Source organism: Macrobrachium rosenbergii, chromosome 12, assembly GCF_040412425.1.
Source record: "Macrobrachium rosenbergii isolate ZJJX-2024 chromosome 12, ASM4041242v1, whole genome shotgun sequence".
Taxonomy (NCBI): Eukaryota; Metazoa; Arthropoda; class Malacostraca; order Decapoda; family Palaemonidae; genus Macrobrachium; species Macrobrachium rosenbergii.
This window is the reverse complement of record NC_089752.1, coordinates 113,619,439-113,644,418: the sequence shown is the minus strand read 5'-3', so window position 1 is coordinate 113,644,418 and position 24,980 is coordinate 113,619,439. Positions and strand designations below refer to the sequence as shown.

The 24,980-nt window shown below is 38.4% G+C and overlaps 2 protein-coding genes across 5 annotated transcripts in view; one reads left to right on the top strand and one right to left on the bottom strand.

Moving 5' to 3' along the window:
* Positions 1-24,980, bottom strand: part of FucT6 (alpha-(1,6)-fucosyltransferase) — a 427,996-nt gene that overhangs the window by 139,299 nt on the left and 263,717 nt on the right. The window lies entirely within an intron of this gene.
* LOC136844183 (uncharacterized protein PF3D7_1120000-like) lies at positions 8,241-9,077 on the top strand. The gene has a single exon (XM_067113200.1). It carries the CDS (start codon positions 8,241-8,243, stop codon positions 9,075-9,077), a length of 837 nt encoding a protein of 278 aa, XP_066969301.1.

Genomic DNA, 24,980 nt, shown 5'->3' with positions numbered 1-24,980 from the left:
GTTAAAACAAATTATATACAGCACTGCGTTTTATTATTAAGAGACAAAATGTGAGTTGTGAGGCGTTTCATAATCTACGGACACCCAAAGACGAAGCCACTTTAACATGCTTTTAAAAGCACACGCACCGTGACTGCTGCTTTCCCTCTGCTGCCAAACTTTGGAACTCTTTCCTTTGCTCCGTTCTCCCTGCCTCACATTATTTTAACCTCTTGGCTTTCACTCTCATGGTGTAAAATGGCGAACATACGGACTTGGCGCAATAAGCTTCTCGTTATATACACTTCTGACGCATTATCTGTTATCACCAGGGTATCTGAGTCTTCGTCCTGTTCTGTAGTGGGGAGGGTTGTTACTAGACAGCAAGACTGGCTATCAATCAGTCCTCAACAGATGCATCCGGAACATTGCATTCTCTCTCTCTCTCTCTCTCTCTCTCTCTCTCTCTCTCTCTCTCTCTCTCTCTCATAACGTTACTTTAGATTATATAACTGAAGTTTTGGCCTTCTCTGATAGACCTCCCGGTAAGGGGTTAGTGCCGTGAGTGCAATTCACGCGGTCCACTGTAAGCCATTACTTAGGTTCTTTGCAGCCTCTCTTCGGCCCCTAGTTGCTGCAACCCCTTGTCATTCCTTTTACTGCAACTCTGTCCATATTCTCTTCCTTCCATCTTACTTTCCACCCTCTCCTAACAATTGATTCATAGTGCAATTGCGGGGGCTCCCCTCCACTGTTAAACCTTTCAAACATTTTTACTCCCAATTTCCTTGTCAGCGCTGAATGACCTCGTAGGCCCCAGCGCTTGGCCTTTGGCAAAATTCTGTATTCTATCTATCTGTCTTTTAGGAGAATGCATGACAATAAGGGCAGAGAGGCGTGCAACCTTTAAAAATTTCTATTAATGGTCCAAGACACTAGTGAGGGGCAGACCCAGCTGTTAGGTATGTGTATGTGAATTCCTTTTTTTTTTTTATTAAAGTGCGATGCGTTGTTAGTTGGGAAGTTGCGATCAGGTGTTCACGGTAAAGAGTGATTTTGCTGAAGCAATACACATGTGATTCCTTGTACGGCAAGTCTGTCGGTGCGGTAGTGATGTAAAGTGAAATAATAGCAATTTCCTTTCGTGTGCACTCACAGACACACACACAAACACACACACACACGCATATGACTTTTTATCACATCACCGTGATTCATATACAATCAGTAAGCTACAAACGTCCTTTAATATCCAATTCGCTCTACCTCGGAAATAATATATTTTCATATATGTTACCGAAGGGGAATTTTTTAGTTGATAATAAGTTCGTCGTCCCGTGGGCTCGAACCAGCGAAGGACAAGAACTCAGGACTACAGTGGATGCCTTAAACCACACGGGACGACGAACTTATTATCAACTAAAAAATTCCCCTTCGGTAACATATATGAAAATATATTAATTCCGAGGTAGAGCGAATTGGATATTAAAGGACGTTTGTAGCTTACTGATTACACACACATATATATGCGTATGTATGTTATATATGTTTAATATATATCTATATATAATATACAAATATATATATATATACAATATACATATGCGTGTATATACATAAATATATTTATATACATGTGTCTGTGAGTGCACACGAAAGGAAATTACTATTATTTCACTTTACATCAGTACCACACCGACAGACCTGCTGTATATGGAATCACATCTGTGTTGCTCGTACACATACCTAACAGCTGGGTCTGCCCCTCACTAGTGTCTGGGACAATTAATAGAAATGTTTAAGTATTGCGCTCCTCTGCGCCCTTATTGTCGTGCATTCTCCTAAAAGATAGATAGATAGAATATAGAATTCTGCCAAAGGCCAAGCGCTGGGGCCTACGAGGTCATTCAGCGCTGACAAGGAAAGTGAGAGTATAAATGTTTGAAAGGTTTAACAGTGGAGGGAAGTCCCCGCAATTGCACTGTGAATCAATTGTTATCAGAGGTTGCACTGTGAATCAATTGTTATCAGAGGGTGGAAAGTATGATGGAAGAAAGAAAATATGGACAGAGTTACAGTAAAAGGAATGAAAGGGGTTGCAGCAGCTGAGGGCCGAAGAGAGGCTGCAAAGAACCTAAGTAATGGCTTACAGTGCACCGCGTGAAGTGCCCTCATTGCGCTAACCCCCTACGGGAAGGTCTACGAGAGAAGGACAAACTTCAGTTAAATAAACTAAAGTAAAGTTATGATAGAGAGAGAGAGAGAGAGAGAGAGAGAGAGAGAGAGAGAGAGAGAGAGAGAGAGAGAGAGAGAGAGAGAGAGAATGCAATGTTCCGGGTACAACCGTTGAGGACTGATTGATAGCCAATCTTGTAGTCTAGTAACAACCCTACCCACTACAGAACAGGACGAAGACTCAGATATCCTGGTGATAACAGATAATGCATTAGAAGTGTATATAACGAAAAGCTTACTGCGCCAAGTCAGTACGTTCGCCATTTTACACCATGAGAGTGAAAAGGTGTGAAAGCCAATAGGCTAAAAATTACGTTGTCGTGAGCTGCTTCAAAAGTAGCCTTTATCTTGATTCAGTTTCTCATTTCTCATTCGTTGGAGATGGTTATGATTTGCTGAAGAGGAAAACACCTGATAAATAAACAATGCTGAAGAGACAGCTAGATAGATGTTGTGTTCTATGCTGCTTTAGAGTAAAACGAACATCCAAACGAGTAAATCGATATAAAGTACAGCCGAACCAATCAGCAGGACGAACACGGCACTCGAAATCAACCACGCCAATGGACCACAAGAACTCGAACCTAAACAATATCGGCTGTCTTTCAAAACACAATCGAGTCATCGTTCATGTAACACAGCCAGCATCTCAAAACAAACCTGGGGCCTTGATTATTTCCAAACGTGCATCCCTTCACACTTTTTTTCTTTTTATTTTTGCCGTTTAGCGTGGATGTTTGTGTGTGTTTGTGTGCAAGCGGATGGAGGCTGTTTGGGACGTGCTGACAAAACGGATTTCGAACGCCCGAATTGTGTCTACGTCTGTTTTGAATGTTGTGTTTTTCAACAGCGTTAGATAAGCATGGGTCCCAGTCCGCTATTCATCACCCCAGCCTGATGAATAATGAGCTGTTCTGGCTACGTTGCTCGACAGACAGACAGACAGAGAGTGTCAGGGGGGACCTGAATTTGAATGGTGGACTGCTCTGCTGCGAACGAAAAGACAGTCCAATACAAAGACACGATACGACACACAACATAAAAAAAGGATTAATTTATTACCTTCAAATGAATATGTAACTGTCACTGCACTGTGGGATAAAAAATGCAGTTTCGTTGCATTACGAAAAAAAGAGATAGTGTTGTTGCACAGCGAAAAGAGAGAAAGTATCGCTGCATGGCGAAATAAAAAGAGAATGTGTCGTATGCATTACACCTACTACAAAACATTAAACTCACTTTTTCGAGTAATGAATTTCAAGATTAAAAACGCCTGCATTACAGGTTTGAAACTGACGTACGACAGGCAAACATAATTCCAACTGTCTTTATCAACCCCCAAGTGTGAGACGGTAATATAATTAATAGGTTTAAGAAACACCTGGTGATGCATCTCTACCAAATCGACAAGAGAAAGGTCTCAGTTCGTCCGTGCATTAATACGGACGACTTATCAAAACAGTTATAAAATTCACGGAATACATGAATCCTGCGTGTCCTCAGAGGTGCAAGGAATGAACCACCTCATCGTGAATTAAAACAGAATTTCCGGAACAGACAGAATGAAGGAGTGCCCAGAATGGCATAGTGCAGTGGTTCTCAACCATGAGTGGGATACCACCCCCCGGGGGGGAATTTCAGAGTTTCAGGGGGGGGGGTGATTGTGACCACAGATTGGCAGGCTAAAACTGGCTCTAGGGCTACACAAAACAAAACGCAGTGTGCATCGGTCCGCACTACTGAGAGGTCAGGCTGGGTTTTCTCTGCGCTACCTTGTGTGCTTGTGTTAGTATTTTGTTGCATATTATTCGGAATGCACCTTTTGAGGCAGACAATTTTGGAGTGGGGGAGGGGGGCGGGAAATGACATTCTGACATATGGTGAAAGGGTGCATGGGCCAAAAAGGTTGAGAACCACCGCCATAGTGCGTTTTGTGAATATCAAAGCACCGCATTTGGGAATGAATTGAAAATCAAGGATCTGAGGTGCAGAAGGGCCTGCCACGATGGTGACGGGAAATGAAACTCAGTCAAGTTCGCGGAATGGATTCAATACGCAACCCGTTAATACATCTTTTGCATAACCATACATACATACATACATACATACATGCATACATAAAACAATAGCGGGTGGCCCCAGTGAAATAAGACAATGGTTACTGCCACATTCATCATTCAACCGTTGAATCGTGGATGAAAGACCCCATCCCAAGCAGAAAACTTCCATAACATTAGCTGATTCAAACACCTGCAAAAGAACCATCACCAGCAGGACATCAAACCCCTCTACAGCACACATGCTGCACCATTCACTCTTATCTTGCAAGCATTTTCATGCTTCCTGGATATTAATGAATTTCATTTTCAATGCCCCTCAATTTCATCAATCCAGTGCTTTCTAATTCTGTCTAATGTCTTTCCTATCGCACTCTACTCTTTCCACATGACCAAACCATCTCCAAATACTATGATCCAGCCTTCCACCTAAAAGTTACAATCAAATGGCAATACCCTTGTCTCAGACTCACACTGACACCAAACCAGTCACTCTACAACCTTCAAATTTTGTCAATTTAAGAACAATGCCAAAAACAAAGCCTTACGGAAATATATTAGGAATCAAGTGAAAAATGAACCCATAAACTAAATTACAGAAGTGACACATGTATGTGAATTAATGATGTACCCTGAGAGATGGCGATGGATTAAACATACCTGCACGCAATGATCGCTATCTCTGTCTCTATCTCTATCTCTATCGCCATCTCCATGGATTAAACATACCTTCGCACTATGATCCTCACTCAATGACTTTCCTAGCACATGGCAGTGTCAGCAAGGGTCCTTGTGGGCACCAGAATTGCTCGAAAACCCAAACTTAATTAGATGAGAACTATGAGATGGAGGTTGAGATAAGTGGAGATTTGTCGAAGATAAGGCACGTTCAGGACATAACCGCCGGAATTTCACAGAAGCTCTTAGGTTACACAGCACTGGAGGCAATGACGATGACTGACTATCTATCTATCTATCTATCAATATATTCTATATGTATTACTTATATGATTATTTATATACACATTATGTGCATATATATTTATCTCTATATTCATATACAGTATATATATATATATATATATATATATATATATATATATATATATATATATATATATATATATACAGTATATATATGTATACACACAAGCACAATTAACCAATAAACTTCCAAAGAACCCTGAAAAAAAAATCCTATGGAAAGCCCGCCGGGGCAATTACTAGAGCGTAATTATCGGCTAATTGGATTTTCCGAACACAGCCAGATTTCATTACAGCTATTTCTAGAGGGGATAGATACTACCACCAGGCTCCCAGGAATTTTGCATCTGACAAGGGCTTCCCGAACCCTTATCTGTGTATCGCCAACGCTCCTGCAGGCTATTATGAGGGGGACTGCTTCACCCGGGAAGAGTTCTCACTTAATACTTGGGCCGTTATGGTGGGGGGCGCTTTTGCACGGGATTGGAATGTAAACTTTAGGTCAAAGGCCAACCGTTTGGACCTGCGAAAGCAACTGATACAATTGTTAGGAGAAGGTGGAAAGTAAGACTGAAGAATGAGAATATGAATGGAGATAGAGTAAAAGGAATGAAAGGGGTTGCAGCTACGGGCCGAAGGGATGCCGCAGAGAACCTTGAGTAATACCCCATTAGGGCAATACCCCTCCCGACGGGGGATGGGTACTTTTAAATGGTTGAATAAACGAATCTGGTTCACAGGGGCTGGGAAAGCATCTAAAATTGATGTCCTATACTACAGTAAGCATAAATGGCATACAACAGTTAAGAAAGTAATTTATAAGTCAGAGGAACGCACTAAGAAGTAGCATGCTAAAAGCAAGGCTCTTAAACTGACACGATGACCTTACGAAATAATATCAAACGGTCGCTCAAGAAAGTCAAGAATTGAGGGAACTTAGGAATGACGTAATGCAATTTTAAAATTAATATTAATATACAGAAAGTCCTCAAGAAACTACTGCGTACTTTACCTTATAAAAAGGGAAAAGACAAACCGCTAACAAACGTCACATATAAGAAATTCTGAAATCATTACAGAGAGAGAGAGAGAGAGAGAGAGAGAGAGAGAGAGAGAGAGAGAGAGAGAGAGAGCAATGAACTTGTCATAAGAGAAATAATGATGTAAAACGCCAGTAATCAATGGCATACCTCGTGACCTACATCATAAAACGTATGAGGAAAAAAAAAAAAAGTTTGGCAACCCATTAAGCAACACCCTGTCAAATTTAGATAAGGAGAGGTAATGAAAAACCACTTGCCGAAGTTCCCAGCAATTGAGCGACGGCCGGCCATTTCTCGTGAGACAGAAATCTGCCCCTATCACTCAATCCATAACCGCACGGTTCAAGGGGACACACTCAACCAAAGCCAACTCGCATGATAATCATAACATTAAAACGACATGGTTTGTCAAATCGATAACTCGGGTCTTATTTCAAACTGCGTCATATGGTTATCGGTCGATGTTTCTTCCATAATGGATTACTTGGCTCCACAGCTGATCCTTCTCAATTCCGGATCTCGAGAGTCAGACAGCCATTCATGTATGTCTACTGTACAATATGGAACTCTGTCTTCAATGCTCCCAAAAGTAATTCATCTTGCCATTTCTGAGAGCCTGTTTTTTTTATCTATCAAATACGTGTCACGTGCTTCTTTTTTCTCTACAAGAATATAAAAATAAACACAAAACTATGTTATTACAATGGTAACGTTCGCCTTATCTGAAGATTCCGAATCAGTAACTTTACCTTCAACACTTCCAAAGTCATTAACCTTGGCCTTTCTAAGAGCTAGTTTTCTTATCTATCAACTATGTGTCATGCGAGTATTTTTTCCCACGAGAATACATAATAACCACAAAAACTAGGTTATTACAAAGTTAATACGTTCGCCGTATTTGAAGACTCCGAATAAGCAACTTTACCTTCGATACTTCCAAAGTCATCATCCTGCTCTTTCTAAGAGCTAGTTTTGCTATCTATCAAATATGTGTCATGTACTTTTTTCTACAAGAGTAAATAATAAACACAACGGTAATACCTTCGCCATATTTGAAGATTCCAGTGACGTGATTTTCAATATACGGCTCATAACAAAAGTGAACCGATTCGGGTAATGAGATGCGGCAACAGTAAGAATGTAGGATCTCCAGGCAGCATCAGAGACTTCAGTCTCCTAAAAAATGTCGAAATTTATAGGTATTTTCGTCCTGCATTGAGCACAATGGAATTGCGGAATGCAGCGGCTGCTGGTCCGCTGGCGAGGAGGCAGTATATTAATTATTACGATCAATACTATTCTACCTAGGAAATCAAAGTTTCCTAAAAAAGACACACCGCCCTTACTAACCGCAAAATTAAATATGTATGTATATATATATATATATATATATATATATATATATATATATATATATATATATATATATATATATATATATATATATATATATATATATATATATATATATATATATATATATATATATATATATATATGTGTGTGTGTGTGTGTATGTGAGCGAAATTATTACCTTCAAAATGTCAGGCAAAGATATATATATATATATATATATATATATATATATATATATATATATATATATATATATATATATATATATATAAAGCAGATCGAAAGTAGTACCTAAAAATGAAAGGCAAAGATGTATAACAAGAACAAAGAACAGCAATGGGAGAATGAGAAATTAGCTGGCCCTCACGTACATACAACAGGTCAGTAGCACTGAACATAAAAAAAAAAAAAAAAATAGGAGGAGGCCCAGAGGGCAGGGGTGGAAAAAAGGGCCGCATCACGCCGAAATCAAACGGCTCGTCTAGGGCTGCGCTCGGTGCAGTGCTTCAAAACGCTTCACCTGCACGAATTAGTTTTGAAAGTTAGTGTTCTCAATTGCACCTTGATAAATGACCAGGGCGTGGTGATGGAAGAAATTGAGACGAACCGGCTTCCGAAGACTAATGAGTACAATCAACCAAGCCATAAGAGAGGCATTGTGAGAAGGGATGAATGTGACAAACTCAACCAAGCCATAAGAGAGACATCGCGGGAACTCAACCAAGCCATATGGGAGACATCGCGGGAACTCAACCAAGCCATGAGAGAGACATCGCGGGAACTCAACCAAGCCATAGGAGAGACATCGCGGGAACTCAACCAAGCCATGAGAAAGACATCGCGGGAACTCAACCAAGCCATACGAGAGACATCGCGGGAACTCAACCAAGCCATAAGAGAGACATCGCGGGAACTCAACCAAGCCATACGAGAGACATCGCGGGAACTCAACCAAGCCATAGGAGAGACATCGCGGGAACTCAACCAAGCCATAGGAGAGATATCGTGGGAACTCAACCAAGCCATAGGAGAGACATTGCGGGAACTCAACCAAGCCATGAGAGAGACATCGCGTGAACTCAACCAAGCCATAGGAGAGACATCGCGGGAACTCAACCTAGCCATAAGGGAGACATCGCGGGAACTCAACCAAGCCACAAGGGAGACATCGCGGGAACTCAACCAAGCCATAAGAAAGACATCGTGGGAACTCAACCAAGCCATAAGAGAGACATTGTGGGAACTCAACCAAGCCATAAGAGAGGCATCGCGGGAATTCAACCAAGCCATAAGAGAGACATCACGGGAACTCAACCACGCCATAAGAAAGACATTGCGGGAACTCAACCAAGCCATAAGAGAGACATCGCGGGAACTCAACCAAGCCATAAGGGAGACATTATGGAACTCAACCAAGTCATAAGAAAGACATCGCTGAACTCAACCAAGCCATGAGAGAGACATTATGGAACTCAACCAAGCCATAAGAGAGATATCGCGGGGAACTCAACCAAGCCATGAGAAAGACATCACGGGAACTCAACCAAGCCATGAGAAAGACATCACGGGAACTCAACCAAGCCATAAGAGAGACATCACGGGAACTCAACCAAGCCATAGGAGAAACATCGCAGGAACTCAACCAAGCCATAGGAGAGACATCGCGGGAACTCAACCAAGCCACAGGAGAGACATCGCGGGAACTCAACCAAGCCATAGGAGAGACATCGCGGGAACTCAACCTAGCCATAAGGGAGACATCGCGGGAACTCAACCAAGCCATAAGAAAGACATCGCGGGAACTCAACCAAGCCATAAGAAAGACATCGTGGGAACTCAACCAAGTCATAAGAGAGACATCGCGTGAACTCAACCAAGCCATAAGAGAGACATCGCGGGAATTCAACCAAGCCATAAGAGAGACATCACGGGAACTCAACCAAGCCATAAGAAAGACATTGCGGGAACTCAACCAAGCCATAAGAGAGACATCGCGGGAACTCAACCAAGCCATAAGGGAGACATCGCGGGAACTCAACCAAGTCATAAGAAAGACATCGCGGGAACTCAACCAAGCCATGAGAGAGACATTGTGGGAACTCAACCAAGCCATAAGAGAGACATCGCGGGAACTCAACCAAGCCATAAGAGAGACATCGCGGGAACTCAACCAAGCCATAAGAGAGACATCGCGGGAACTCAACCAAGCCATAAGAGAGACATCGCGGGAACTCAACCAAGCCATGAGAAAAACATCGCGGGAACTCAACCAAGCCATAAGAAAGACATCGCGGGAACTCAATCAAGCCATAAGAGAGACATCGCGGGGAGGGATGAATATGACAAACCCAACCAAGCCATAAGAGAGACAGCATGGAGTGATGAGGGATGAATATGACAAACTGTCAGTTGACCAATATCTTCTTAAATATACTCAAGAGTATGTAAAATGATACCCCACTGGTAGTAAGGGAATCGAAACATAAAAGCATTAAACTCAAAACTGAAATCTGACATACAGTGGCGTATCAGTTGCTAAAGAACTTCGATTACAATACTTTTTTCCCTCGTTGACGCTCAAGAAAAACATACCTAACCAATGTTGATGGAAATTCTTGACCGAGCGTCTGTGCATGAGGATCCAGGATCCTTAAATTTTTGTGACAAGTTAATTTTCTAAAACATCCATTCTTCATGTGATGATCCACGTGCCACGAGACACCAGTCACATATCAGAGAAAGTCCGACGGACGAGAAAGCAAAATGAAAGTAACGTGGAAGGCGGAAATCGCTCACATTAATGCCACACCAACTAACCTCTCTTGCCCTAGACAAAAAGTTCCCAGAGTTGATCCACCTTTCACTCCTTCTGCAAGGCGCTCACATCATTTTCAGGGGGATAAGACGTTGCACCATCGCCCTAAGATGATAAACGAACACAGTTTTGGAACTGGAATAAGAGGCGTAGCCCTGATGCCAAGCACAGGGACCTATAAGGTCATTCAGTGCTGAAAGGAAAATTGAGAGTAAAGGAGGACTGAAAGGTGTAACAGGAGGAAAACCTCGCAGTTGCACTATGAAACAACTGTTAGGAGATGGGGGGGGGGAGTAAGGTGGAAGAAAGAGAATATGAACGCAGGTACAGTAAAAGGAATGAAAGGGGTTGCAACTGGAGGCCAAAGGGGCGCTGCAAGGAACCTTAAATAAAGCCTACAGTGCACCAAGTGAGGTGCACTAATGGCACTACACCCCTACGGGGGGGAGGCAGGTTTGGAATTTCCTTACAAGTAATTGGTTGGTTTGTTTCACGGCAAAGGAATCAATGCATAATTTTTCTAATCCTGCTCTTTCATTCTTCTATGTTTAGTAATACCAGAAAGAGTGTTAGCAGTATAATATTAATGCTTGTAGTAGTAGAATAAGTAGAACATTAATGCTTGTAGTAGTAGACTAAGTAGTATTAGTAGAAAGTAGTAACAGCATTAACAGTGGTAGCAGTATTTGCTTTAATATCTGTAATGAAGGTAGCGAATACATAAGATTAACATCCCTGTGAAGATACGGAAGCATTTCAGGAGACAAGCAAACAAAAATAATCACAATCTATAAAGTTAAACAAGAACCAACGATAAAAATTTAATATTTACATAACTAATGACCATCGTAGTAAAAACCAACAGAATTTCAAATAAGTTTTGTTTTAATAATAATAATAATAATAATAATAATAATAATAATAATAATAATAATAATAATAATAATCATATAATAATAATAATAATATATAACTTTCCATCTATACAATAAACATGCTTGCTCCACGTTAGCCAATGTACCGTTGCACCTCGCCTTTCATAACGTGGTTAGAATAGAGAAGCCGAAAAATAACAATAGGAAATATATGCAAGAGCGACCTGTGTCTTATAATGAACTATCGGATCGTTCTCCAGCATACACACAGGCTGGGTCGAAGGCTTCCCAGCAACTTGAGACTCTGCACAAACATCACGTGGCGCTTGACATCGCCCGAAGGTTTGAAGAAGCGTAGACGGTGATTCATCAGCTGACGGTGCATCGTCTTATTACTGTGGAATCACGGTAATGTCATGTCAAAACAGTCCATACGCGTGAGAGAAGCTAAACGCGAATGTGTGACAAAGTCTAAAAAATTTAAGGCTTCAGCAAAGAAAGGCTTCAACAGGCTTCACAAAAAAGGATTAAATATGGTTTAAACAATGCTACAGCAAAAAAAGCTCACATAAAGCTTCAGCAAGAAAGACTTAAACAAAGGTTCAGCAAAGAAAGGCTTAAACAAAGGTACAGCAAAAAAGGCTTCAAGAAGGCTTCAGCAAAGAAAGGCTTAAACAAGGCTTCAGCAAAGAAAGGCTTAAACAAGGCTTCAGCAAAGAAAGGCTTAAACAAGGCTTCAGCAAAGAAAGGCTTACACAAAGCTTCAGTAAAGAAAGGCTTTAACAAGGCTTCAGCAAGGCTTCAGCAAAGAAAGGCTTCAACAAGGCTTCAGCAAAGAAAGGCTTAAACAAGGCTTCAAAAAAAAAGACTTCAACAAAGCTTCAGCAAATTAAGACTTCAACAAAGCTTCAGCAAAGAAAGGCTTCAACAAAGCTACACAAAAAGCTTCAACAAGGCTTCACAAAAAAAGTCCCAAATAAGGCGTAAACAAAGCTTCAGCAAAAAATAAGGCTCAAACAAGGCTTCAGCAAAGAACAACTAGAAACAAGTAGACTCTAGAGGCTAACGGATTACGTAAGCAATAATCCAGTGAGGGTCAACGGGGAAAGGCCAAACGGGTTCTAATATGCAACTTCTTGGAACAACCAAGATGATACTGCGCTGAGAGAGAGAGAGAGAGAGAGAGAGAGAGAGAGAGAGAGAGAGAGAGAGAGAGAGAGAGAGAGAGAGAGAGCATACATTATCGTATCAAAATCTTATTATGGCTCGTTAGATAATGTATACTGTTATACATCCAAGAATGAAGAAACAAGTACTGTTTGCGCTATCATATAAACAATTACCGGTACAAAGACATACATGTATGCATATGTATATGTATATGAATATGTATATGTAATTTATGAATACACATACACGATTAAAAAAAAGTCTGAGAATGCATAATTATCTCCATAAACATACGGAAGAGACTATAATATAAAAACACGCTCTTACAAAGAACGAGAAACAACAACAATAGTAATAATTCTATATAAGCAGATCTATAAAAAAAATATATGCGCACAAAACAAAATCACTGCAGGTCAGAAAAGAGGAAAAACCTGCAAATATTTCGTATAAAAAGGGGGTCACGATACTTCAGTGAAGCATCATCACTGGCCCTTCATAAAGAAAAAGGAAATCTGATATGGTATAACAGCGTTGCCCGTTACCCTTACATCTATGCCTGGCATTTGCAACCAAACACCAGCTGTGTAATGTACCGTGGGGCTGAAGCAGATTTGAGAGAGAGAGAGAGAGAGAGAGAGAGAGAGAGAGAGAGAGAGAGAGAGAGAGAGAGAGAGAGAGAGAGAGAACGATATGGATTATACTGTATATGTATATATATATATATATATGTGTGTGTGTGTGTGTGTGTGTGTGAAGGTTCGAAAAGTAAATACACACACACACATATATATGTGTGTGTGCGGGAGCGCGCGCGCGAGCGTGTGTAAACTTCACAAAGTAAAAACTAATCCTTAACTTGAGTGTGAGAAAAAACTAATCCTTAACTTCAGTGTGAGAAATCTGATACCACACACTCCACTAACTCAAATTTAGGAGCTCAGTCCCTGTCCCCGCCGTATGTATGTATGTATGTATGCACGATGTATGTACAGTATGTATGTAAATGCAATGTTTGCTAGTACATAAATGTCTACATTCCAACAAGCAACTCGAGAATCCCGGGCGATCTAACGGTACCCTTCCGAGGCCTTCCCAGTAGTAAGTTGACCACCAGGAAAAGAGCGTAGAAGAAAAATTAAAATGAATCCACTACGAAAATGTAAATACAAAGATACATGCCAGCAATTTACATACATACAAATATACACACATACATACACACACACACATATATATATATATATATATATATATATATATATATATATATATATATATATATATATATATATACTGTATATATACACTTATATATAATGAGAGCGCTTAAAAGGTTTGGGCTTCCAGAAAAACAAGTGCAGTGTGTTTCTGTTGAGTGTCAACTCCCTGCCGGTAAGGACACCTCCCCCCACCTCCATTCGCTTCACCCAAACCCCCCTCCCTCTCCCCTCCCCCTTACTCATCACTATTCCAAGTCCTATATTCATTGAGTCATTCATTCATCAATATCAAACAACAGTACTTCCTGGAATTAGAAAATAGAGCACAGAGATTTTTACCTGAAGAAAGGTGCCATATCACTTGCTGGGGAGGGGGGATTACGTACCGTGCACTCAGATACTATTTTATTATTATATGCAGCTGTTTGAGCAAGAGCCCGTGCTGGCATAATGGCAGCTTTATTTAAAGAAACAGCAACAGCAGATACTACTATTTGTAGTTACTGGCAGCAGTAATGTTGGACCTTAATTCGGGATTAAGTACATGGTAGGAGAGAGAGAGAGAGAGAGAGAGAGAGAGAGAGAGAGAGAGAGAGAGAGAGAGTTAGGCCAGCATTTGGGATTGAGTACATAGTATACCAGACAGATTAACAAAGAGAGAGAGAGAGAGAGAGAGAGAGAGAGAGAGAGAGAGAGAGAGAGAGAGAGAGAGAGAGAGCGTGTGCATAAGACTGACCCTAAATTCTAGGTCCTTCGCACACTGTGATACCTGCCTGTCACATCAGACGACCAGATACATAATTCGGCCGCATAATTACAGAAAGCATCCACAGAGAGACACAAGGTCCGCAAGGTACACTATGTGTACGCAATAGAATAAATAATAGAATCTAGGCCAAAGGCAAAGCGCTGGGGCCTGTAAGGTCATTCAGTGCTGAAACGGAAAATGACAGTAAAAAGTTTTGAAAGGTGTAACAGGAGGAAAACCTCGCAGTTGAATCAATTGTTATGAGATGATGGAAAGTTAGATGGAAGAAAGACAATATGAACGGAGGTACAGTAAAAGGAATGAAAGGGATTGCAGCTAGGGGCCGAAGGGATGCTGCAAAGAACCCTAACTAATGCCTACAATTCACAGCATGAGGCGCACTGACGGCACTGCCTTCCTAAGGGGCACTGTGTATGTAACTCTTGCAACTGAAGTGACTCTCAACTTCTATGAAAATAAATTTGCTCATTACACTTTCTAGACACGTTAACATTTGACATTTCACTCCTTCATCCGCTAGAACCATCTATTTGTCTATTTGTCTACTTCTCTACCGATACAGGTGAGGCTGAATCACACCTGTGTATATGACGGCGAAGGAATATACATTAATATTGAGCAGTGAAATATCCATTACAGTGACACGTGTAAAATCACTTACTTATAAGGCACCATTATCTTTGTCAGTGTCCCATTTTATCGCACCTTCAACTTTACAGAGTCTTCCTGCGAATTCAGCTTGAAATTCGTGCTCTTTCGGTCGATGTTTCACACGACAAAGGCATGAGATGGAAATTAATGAGCCTCGTGGACCTGCCGACCAAGCTGTAACCTAACCAAGGACAACAGGTTGCAATCATTCAAGATCAGGATACTGGAGCAGGGAGAGCTGACCTCTAACCCAGTGCAGTAAATCAGTTAGGTACTGGAAAAGTCCGGTGTAAGCTGGATAGGATAATGTGTGCGTCTCTCTCTCTCTCTCTCTCTCTCTCTCTCTCTCTCTCTCTCTCACATACACACACACAAACGAATGGAAATGACGAGGGAAATAACACGGGTAAAATCATTTACTTAAAAGGGCGCCATTATGATTCAATAATTTTTATAATTATTTTTTTTCCAGTGTAAGCTGGACAGGATAATGTATGCGTCTCTCTGTCTCTCTCTCTCTCTCTCTCTCTCTCTCTCTCTCTCTCTCTCTCTCTCTCTCTCTCTCTCTCTCTCTCTCACACACACACACAAACGAATGAAAATGACGAGAGAAATGACACGGGTAAAATCATTTACTTAAAAGGGCACCTTTATGATTCAATAATTTTTATAATTAATTTTTTTCCAGTGTAAGCTGGACAGGACAATGTATGCGTCTCTCTCTCTCTCTCTCTCTCTCTCTCTCTCTCTCTCTCTCTCTCTCTCTCTCTCCGGGAATATCACGAGGGAAATAAAGGTAAATTACGATCATTGCTATTGTTGTTTTGGATGCTCGTAAATTACGCAATTACGCCTTCCGAATGCTACACTAGAAGTAGAGCGTGAACTCAAATGAATGCGATTCTCTAAAAAAAAAAAATGTAAAGGCTGAGAGTGAGAGAAATTACATTAATCGGGGAAACGATGTAACGGTTTACGAATACAGTGAGGGGTCACTACGGAAATAAGTATAAAGTCAAAGGAAAAACTAAATAAATAACAGGAAGAGCAATTCAAGACCGAGAAACCTTGTGCCACTGACACACTTGCTGTAACCTACTTGACAGGAATTCTGAAATCCAGTGTTTTTTTGTAATATCGCTAACACTCGCGAATTTTGACTTATTAAGTATACCTTAGTTTAACCAGACCACTGAGCTGATTAACAGCTCTCCTAGGGCTGGCCCGAAGGATTAGGCTTATTTTCCGTGGCTAAGGACCAATTGGTTACCTAGCAACGGGACCTACAGCTTACTGAGGAATCCGAACCACGTTATACCGAGAAATGAATTTCTAGCACCAGAAATAAATTCCTCTACTTCTTCAGTGGCCGGCCGGAGAGTCGAACGCGGGCCTAGGAGAGTGCTAGGCGAGTACGAGATCGACCCATCCAATGAAGAACTATTTGGACATTATTATTATTATTATTATTATTATTATTATTATTATTATTATTATTATTATTATTATTATTATTATTATTATTATTGCTAATAGATTCACAATTTCGTGAAAAACAATCTGAGTAATAAAAATCCACAATTATATAGTAAATATATTACTATGTAAAAAATCAAAGACTTTCGAACACTTGAACGGTGTTCCTCATCAGTGTTAACGTTAACACTGATGAGGAACACCGTTCAGGTGTTCGAAAGTCTTTGGTTCTTTACATAGTAATATATTTATTATATAATTGTGGATTTTTATTACTCATTATTATTATTATTATTATTATTCAGAAGAAGGAACCTATTCACATGGAACAAGCCCACCACAGGTGCCACTGACTTGAAATTCAAGCTTCTAAAGAATGTGGCATTCATTAAGAAGTAAATGAATGTAAAGGTAAATATAGAAAGAAGAGATCTCGCTTATTAAAAAGAAAAAAAATAAATTAATGAATAGATAAAAATGTAATAAAATGCAAGGAGAATAAGAATGGACTAATTTTTCCATGCAAGGAGGGTGAAAGGAAAATATGTATAATTGGTCAAAACAGAATTACGATAACTTATTAAATACTAAAAAAATATTGATAACACAATTAAAACGGTTCGTGATAGAATACTGGCCAAATATAATGCAAACATGGAAATATATTGCACAAAACAGAATTACGATAACCTATTAAATATTAAAAAAACATTGCTAAAACAAACTGTTTATGACAAAAAGATGATCAAATTTAATGCAAATATGGAAATATATTGCACCTTTATAGTCGTGTTAAATATATTCACGACCCAAAATACTGCAGTATACCATGTCTAAAGGAAAAGATGAGTGTATCTTAATTATTATTTTGAAAAATAATCTTCCTCTGAGCTTGGGAACTGTGTTTCGACAATGCGAATAGAGAAATGACCATTCCGTTAGTTAATGAACTCAGAGCATGGTACAAAAAATGTGCCGACGGAGAGGAATAAAACTTGCTCTCTCTCTCTCTCTCTCTCTCTCTCTCTCTCTCTCTCTCTCTCTCTCTCTCTCTCTCTCTCTCTTAAACAATAAATTTAGCAAATATTTATATAAAATATCTTGTCCATTCCGCCTTCGTTGTAACTTAATAAAGAATACCAAAGACAAGAATTTGTTCAAGGATACATTAGATTCTAATAAGAAGTTTAAACTTTTTAAACACAATAAAACAGAGAGAGAGAGAGAGAGAGAGAGAGAGAGAGAGAGAGAGAGAGAGAGAGAGAGAGAGAGAGAGAGAGAGAGGAAGGAGAATGAACAAATCCACCAGCTCTTTTCACAACTGTAAATTAGTTTGTTTTTGTGTTTATGAGAGAGAGAGAGAGAGAGAGAGAGAGAGAGAGAGAGAGAGAGAGAGAGAGAGAGAGAGAGAGAGAGAGAGAGAGAATGAACAAATACACCATCTCTTTTCACAACTGTAAATTAGTTTGTTTTTGTTTATGTTTTAGAGAGAGAGAGAGAGAGAGAGAGAGAGAGAGAGAGAGAGAGAGAGAGAGAGAGAGAGAGAGAGAGAACGAACAAATCCACCAACTCTTTTCGCAACTATAAATTAGTTTGTTTTTGCGTTTACATTAGACAGAGAGAGAGAGAGAGAGAGAGAGAGAGAGAGAGAGAGAGAGAGAGAGAGAGAGAGAGAGAGAGAGAGAGAATGGACAAACCCACTGGCTCTTTTCACAGCTGTAAATTAGTTGTTTTTGTGTTAATGTTACAGAGAGAGAGAGAGAGAGAGAGAGAGAGAGAGAAGAAGAAGAAGAAGAAGAATGAGCATATCCACCATCTCTTTTCACAAATGTAAATTGGTTTGTTTTTGTATTTATGTTACAGAGAGAGAGAGAGAGAGAGAGAGAGAGAGAGAGAGAGAGAGAGAGAGAGAGAGAGAGAGAGAGAGAAATATTACCAATCCTTTTCGGACGTGAATTAAAAATGAAACCTTTACTTCACTGCTCATCTTTGTTGATCGTTTCCCCAATTCTGAAATGTAAAATTTTACGCGCGCTGGATTTCACAGATTAATTTCTCTCTCTCAAAATACATCTGGCGTCACAATTAATCAGGTCACTGATGTCGTTCCACGTAACGAGATGCTTTTAAATGAAAATCAAAGCTGCGAGCTGTTCGGATTTCGGAATATTTTGCATCAGTTCCTGGCGAACTGTTGCCGGAACGTGAGAATTTTGGACAACTACAGCGGTATATCGTGTGTGCGTGTGTATATACAGGTATATTATATACATATGTATATATATATACCTACATATAATATACATATAATATAATATACATAAACATATACATAAAAACACATATGTATATATATATATATATATATATATATATATATATATATATATATATATATATATATATATATATATATATATATATATATATATATATATATACATATATATATATTATATATATATATATATATATATATATATATATATATATATATATTATATATATTGTATATTACTGGAATATGATAATTTGGAAAATAGAATAGAATTGTATCAGATGACCCGATGATTCGAAAAAATGTGCTTCAAAGTAAGGATTTACAAAAAGCTTTCACGGTTTTTTACAGGTAGGCAAGCTTCCAATGATCGGTAAAATTAACATCATCATCTCAAGTTATATGTAAGTTACAACCAACTTGAAAACTCTGGCAGTTTATATTTTCGGATTTCTCTAAAGTCTCAGATGATTTATAGGTCCTAAAGTCCCAAATTTCGTTAACGCTGAGGAATAAAAAATAAAAAATAAGTGGCTCATCAACTTTACAACCCACGTCGCTGAATACCTTGAAAAAGGTATTTCTGGAAGTGTTTTTGAGGCTAGGGCCTTTTTAGAGCTGCAAACGTTTCCAGCCAAATCCTTGAACAGTTACGCGGAAAAGTCCAGTAACCATATAAGCTTTCGCTTTGTGGAGTCTCCAGAAAATATTTCGCGACAATAATATTTCCAGGACATAGAATATTAACCTCTACGTTCTTAACATTAAGTAAAAGGGATATTCTAACAAGGGAAAGGAGAAAATGTGACGACGCAGGAGTTATTCACAAGGAAAACACGTTTGAAATTAACTCAAATTTGCTCGGTATTATTGACCAGTACAGGTGTCTCGAGCACACACCACAACTCATTCAGAGCTAAGGACGAAACAGGTAAAAAACAAGTAAAAAATGCAAAAACAAGTAAAAAATGCAAAAAATGGTGGCCTGATGTTGTTGGCACCTAAAGCGGTGTCAGACGCACGATTATGGCTAATTTTAATCTTAAATAAAATAAAAAAAAATCTACTGAGGACAGAGGGCTGCAATTTGGTATGTTTGATGATGGGAGGGTGGATGATCAGCATACCAATTTGCAGCCCTCTAGCCTCGGTGGTTTTCAAGATCTGTGGGCGGACAGAAAAAGTGTGGACGGACAGACAAATAGCCCTCTCAATAGACTTCTTTTACAGGAAACTAAAACCATAAAACGTCAATTGCAAACACGAATGAAACGATGGCGAATGGCTCTCTCAATTTAAATTCACTCTTCAATGAGACGGGAATGAATGTTTTAGCAGCTAGAGCTAGAATATTTCAATTTATGAGCAGACGCGACCACGGGGGTAATTGAGACACATTAGCCAAGTGTGTCGGGCGCGATTTCAGGTTAACGACACCTGAGGCAATTAAGCCCCCTTGCGTTTCATGTTCCCCTGGGTTAATATATACCTAGGTGTTCGCAGAATGGGGGGGGGGGTGGAATAGGGGATGAGAGAGAGAGAGAGAGAGAGAGAGAGAGAGAGAGAGAGAGAGAGAGAGAGATTCACATCTCAATTATTAATTTCAACGCGCGAATATACGTGTATGATGGACACACACACACACAGAGAGAGAGAGAGAGAGAGAGAGAGAGAGAGAGAGAGAGAGAGAGAGAGAGAGAGAGAGAGAGAGAGAGAGAGATCGAAAACTAACGTCGTTCACAGGAAATTAAAATCCTCTCTCTCTCTCTCAGCATGTCATGTAGATGGAAATATCACAGGTCTTATAGTTTTTCAATACGATCAAGATACGTTTCTCGTTTATTCTACACAAATGCAGGACGATTCACATTATTATTATTATTATTATTATTATTATTATTATTATTATTATTATTAAAGTAGTTTAACCAGACCACTAAGCTGACTACCAGCTCTCAAGGACGATTCCCAAATTTGCATATGTAGTAGCGTCCCAGTAATTCTCGAACTGAATCGAGCGGATAGTAATTATATCAAGACCATATGTTCCTCGGCATATTCTTGTTTAAGACTGGATGGCAAGTAAATGTAATGTCTGGGACTCTAAGACTGTTTCGAACATAGGAAAAATTTAATGATCATATATATATATATATATATATATATATATATATATATATATATATATATACATATATATATATATATATATATTATATTATATAATGTGTATATATATAATTTATGTATATAAATATATACACATATATACTGTATATATATATATATATATATATATATATATATATTTATATAAATTATATATATATATATATATATATATATATATATATATATATATATATATATATATTTGTGAGTGTATCTTGATCTAACTCAAGGGAAAAAGGACAACTGACTGATTGCAAGATATACCTGGCATCACCACGGATAAAGAACAATCAAAGGAAATAGATGAGCGCTTAATCTGATAAAAGAGAGAGAGAGAGAGAGAGAGAGAGAGAGAGAGAGAGAGAGAGAGAGAGAGAGAGAGAACCTCCATTTGCAGACATGTGTCACAGTTGTTCACCGCGACACGTCAGCAGCAAAGAATTTACAAATATGCAAACGACAGACTTGAGATTTCTGCCTCTAATCTTGTAACGTCTTTACAGAACATCACAGCCTCAAGTGGTTTACCCTCTATTGGACTCGAGGCTCACTTGTAGAAGCTCGTTTTCTTGGGCAATAGTCTCAGACAGCTCTCTCTCTGCGACACCCCCCAACAAGACCCCGCCCCATCACCAGACAGCCGAAAAAAAAAAAATTTGACCCTGGGGGCAAGACGGAACGATTTCTTTTCTTTCACAATCTTTTAGTTTCATTTATAAATTAGCATTAATAATGTGAAGGTAATTTCTGCGGCTTTATTGTTATGTATTTACTGTCTAGACCAATATTATTATTATTATTATTATTATTATTATTATTATTATTATTATTATTATTATTGACTCATTTACAAAATGACGATAATATGAAATAGGTTTCTGTATCTTTATACTTATTGTTATATGTTTACTTTGTAGACTATTATTATTATTATTATTATTATTATTATTATTATTATTATTATTATTATTATTATTATTATTATTATTATTATTTACTCATTTATAAAATGACATTAATAATATGGAGTTGGTGTCTGTACCTTTATTCTTACTGTTCCGTGTTTACTGTCTAGACATTATTATTATTATTATTATTATTATTATTATTATTATTATTATTATTATTATTATTATTGACTTATTTATAAATATGACATTAATAATGTGAAGTTGGTTTCTGTATCTTTATTCTTACTGTTATTATGTTTACAGTCTAGAATATTATTATTATTATTACTATTATTATTATTATTATTATTATTATTATTATTATTATTATTATTGACTCATTTATAAAAATGACATTAATAATATGAAGTTGGTTTCTGTATCTTTATACTTATTGTTATATGTTTACTTTGTAGACTATTATTATTATTATTATTATTATTATTATTATTATTATTATTATTATTATTATTATTATTATTATTATTGACTCATTTATAAAAATGACATTAATAATATGAAGTTGGTTTCTGTACCTTTATTCTTACTGTTCCATGTTTACTGTCTAGACATTATTATTATTATTATTATTATTATTATTATTATTATTATTATTATTATTATTATTATTATTATTATTGCTGACGTTACCACTGCGTCGCACGACTTGAGGCAAGGATGATGATACAGTTTTATCATCGCCATTTACAAGTGTCTTTTAGTTACGAGACGATACCATTTAACATTTTTCCTTTAATGCTACATTTAAACGCCCACGTTTTCCTTCGACTTTCTCCCTCCCCCCCACACCCCCACTTCCTACTGGACATAAGCGAGCACCTTAGGTCAAAGTTCAGGCTGAAATGTCACCACCCTACAAAAGGTTACCCGGCTGTTAAAGTAAATGGAGTATATATATGCATTATTATCGAGATAAAACCATGAGTCACTCTCGACTCAATAACCAAGAAAAATAAATGCGCAGGAGTTTCTTCAATGCTGTTTGAAACTCTCAGTCACGGCCCATGAAACTTTCACCCACGGCCAGATGGTGGCCCGTGTTGTTGGCACCTATACTGGTGCCAGACGCACGATCATGGTTAACTTTAACCTTAAATAAAATAAAAACTACTGAGGCTAGAGGGCTGCAAATTGGTACGTTTGATGATAGGAGGGTGGATGATCAACATACCAATTTGCGGCCCTCTAGCCTCAATAGTTTTTAGATCTGACAGCGGACAGAAAAAGTGCAGGCGGACAGACAAATAGCCATCTCAATAGTTTTCTTTTACAGAAAACTGAAAATTGGTTATCCATTATTGTATTTTAACCTGAAACTCAAAACATTCAAGATTTATCAAATTCTTTAGAAAATTTACGGTTTTTCAACGCACTATATATGATAACAGATACTGAGTCACGCGAAGAGAATATGAATAAAAAAGAATACAGAATTAAGGCCAAAGGCCAATCGCTGGGACTTATGAGGTCATTCAGCGCTGAAACGGATACTGGCAGTGGAAAGGTTTGAAAGGTGTAACAGGAGGAAAACCTCGCAGTTGCATTATGAAGCAATTATTAGGAAGGATGGAAAGTCAGATGGAAGAATGCGAATATGAACGGAGATACAATAAAGCGAATGCAAAAAGACCCTTAAATAATGCCATGGTGCAGTGCACCGCACGAGGTACACTGATGGCACTGCCCCCCTACGGGAACACGGAGGGAGTATGGGAATTCCAAGCGCCGGCAACGGGGAAGGCCCTGGGATGGTTTGCATCGCAAAGTATCAGCGTTACATGATAACACCAAATCAGCCTCCCACCATTCCACGTGGCCATAAGCTTTCAATCAATGACGTGGAATGTACGCGTCAATTACTAAAAGCCAGCGCGTCTGTAAATCAGCTGACTGGGTTTTCCACGAAACGAAGCCTACGAGGAAGCCACACAAACGACCGAAGATTAAGACATAATAATCTACAGAAGGAAAAGATAAACAGACAGACTGACATAGACAGATTAGGGGTTCGTTAAGGAGACAGAAAACAGAACAGATAAGGTATCATTCTTCTCAAATTAATCAATTCGGAAATCAAAAACTTAACTACGCAAGAGCACCTTGAAAACTGAACTGTAGAGATTGTAATAAAATATATATTGGCCAAAGTGGCAAACAGTTGGCGTCAAGATTAAATCAACATAAATATTGTTCAGTTAAAGTTCTCATGAGCCTCTGTAGGCTCATAGGGCAGGTGCTGATCTCCTGTTTCTTAGGCCGTACGGGTAGGAAATACATCAAGTGCCCTCATTCTACATATGAACAATTCTGATCATGCAATTAACTGGAAAAATTGAAAGGAAATTTGATTTTGTAGAGATATTAAAAGAAACATTACAGAATCTAGCATTATAAAACACAAGTCAAGTAGAGTGTTTAATATTAGCTATTGGCAATATAAGCTAGATAACTGGCTTACCAAATGTATTGCTGACAACTTAGAAATTATGTGATAGATTGCTTAGTAGTTTCATTTCCATTTGTAGTAATTATCCTTGAAGTGTAATTCTTGGCTGTGGACCATTTGCTTCAACGTTGCGCTGTTTGGTTGTTCAGTATTTTACTTCTTTTCGTTTTTATGTTTACCTTTGAAATTTCGAAGCTGTTTTTCATACTTATATTGTACCCTGATGACGTGTGTCATAAATACACGAAAGCGCTGGGTACAGCTGGTTTTCATTACTTCCTGCTGGCTCTTATGATATATATATATATATATCATATATATATATATATATATATATATATATATATATATATATATATATATATATATATATATATGTATATATGTATATGTATATCATTCAAACTGGATGGTATCTAATGGAGTTTTTATTTTTGGTAATGTGGACTGTTTGTCCAAGAAAGCTTGTAACTTTTGAAT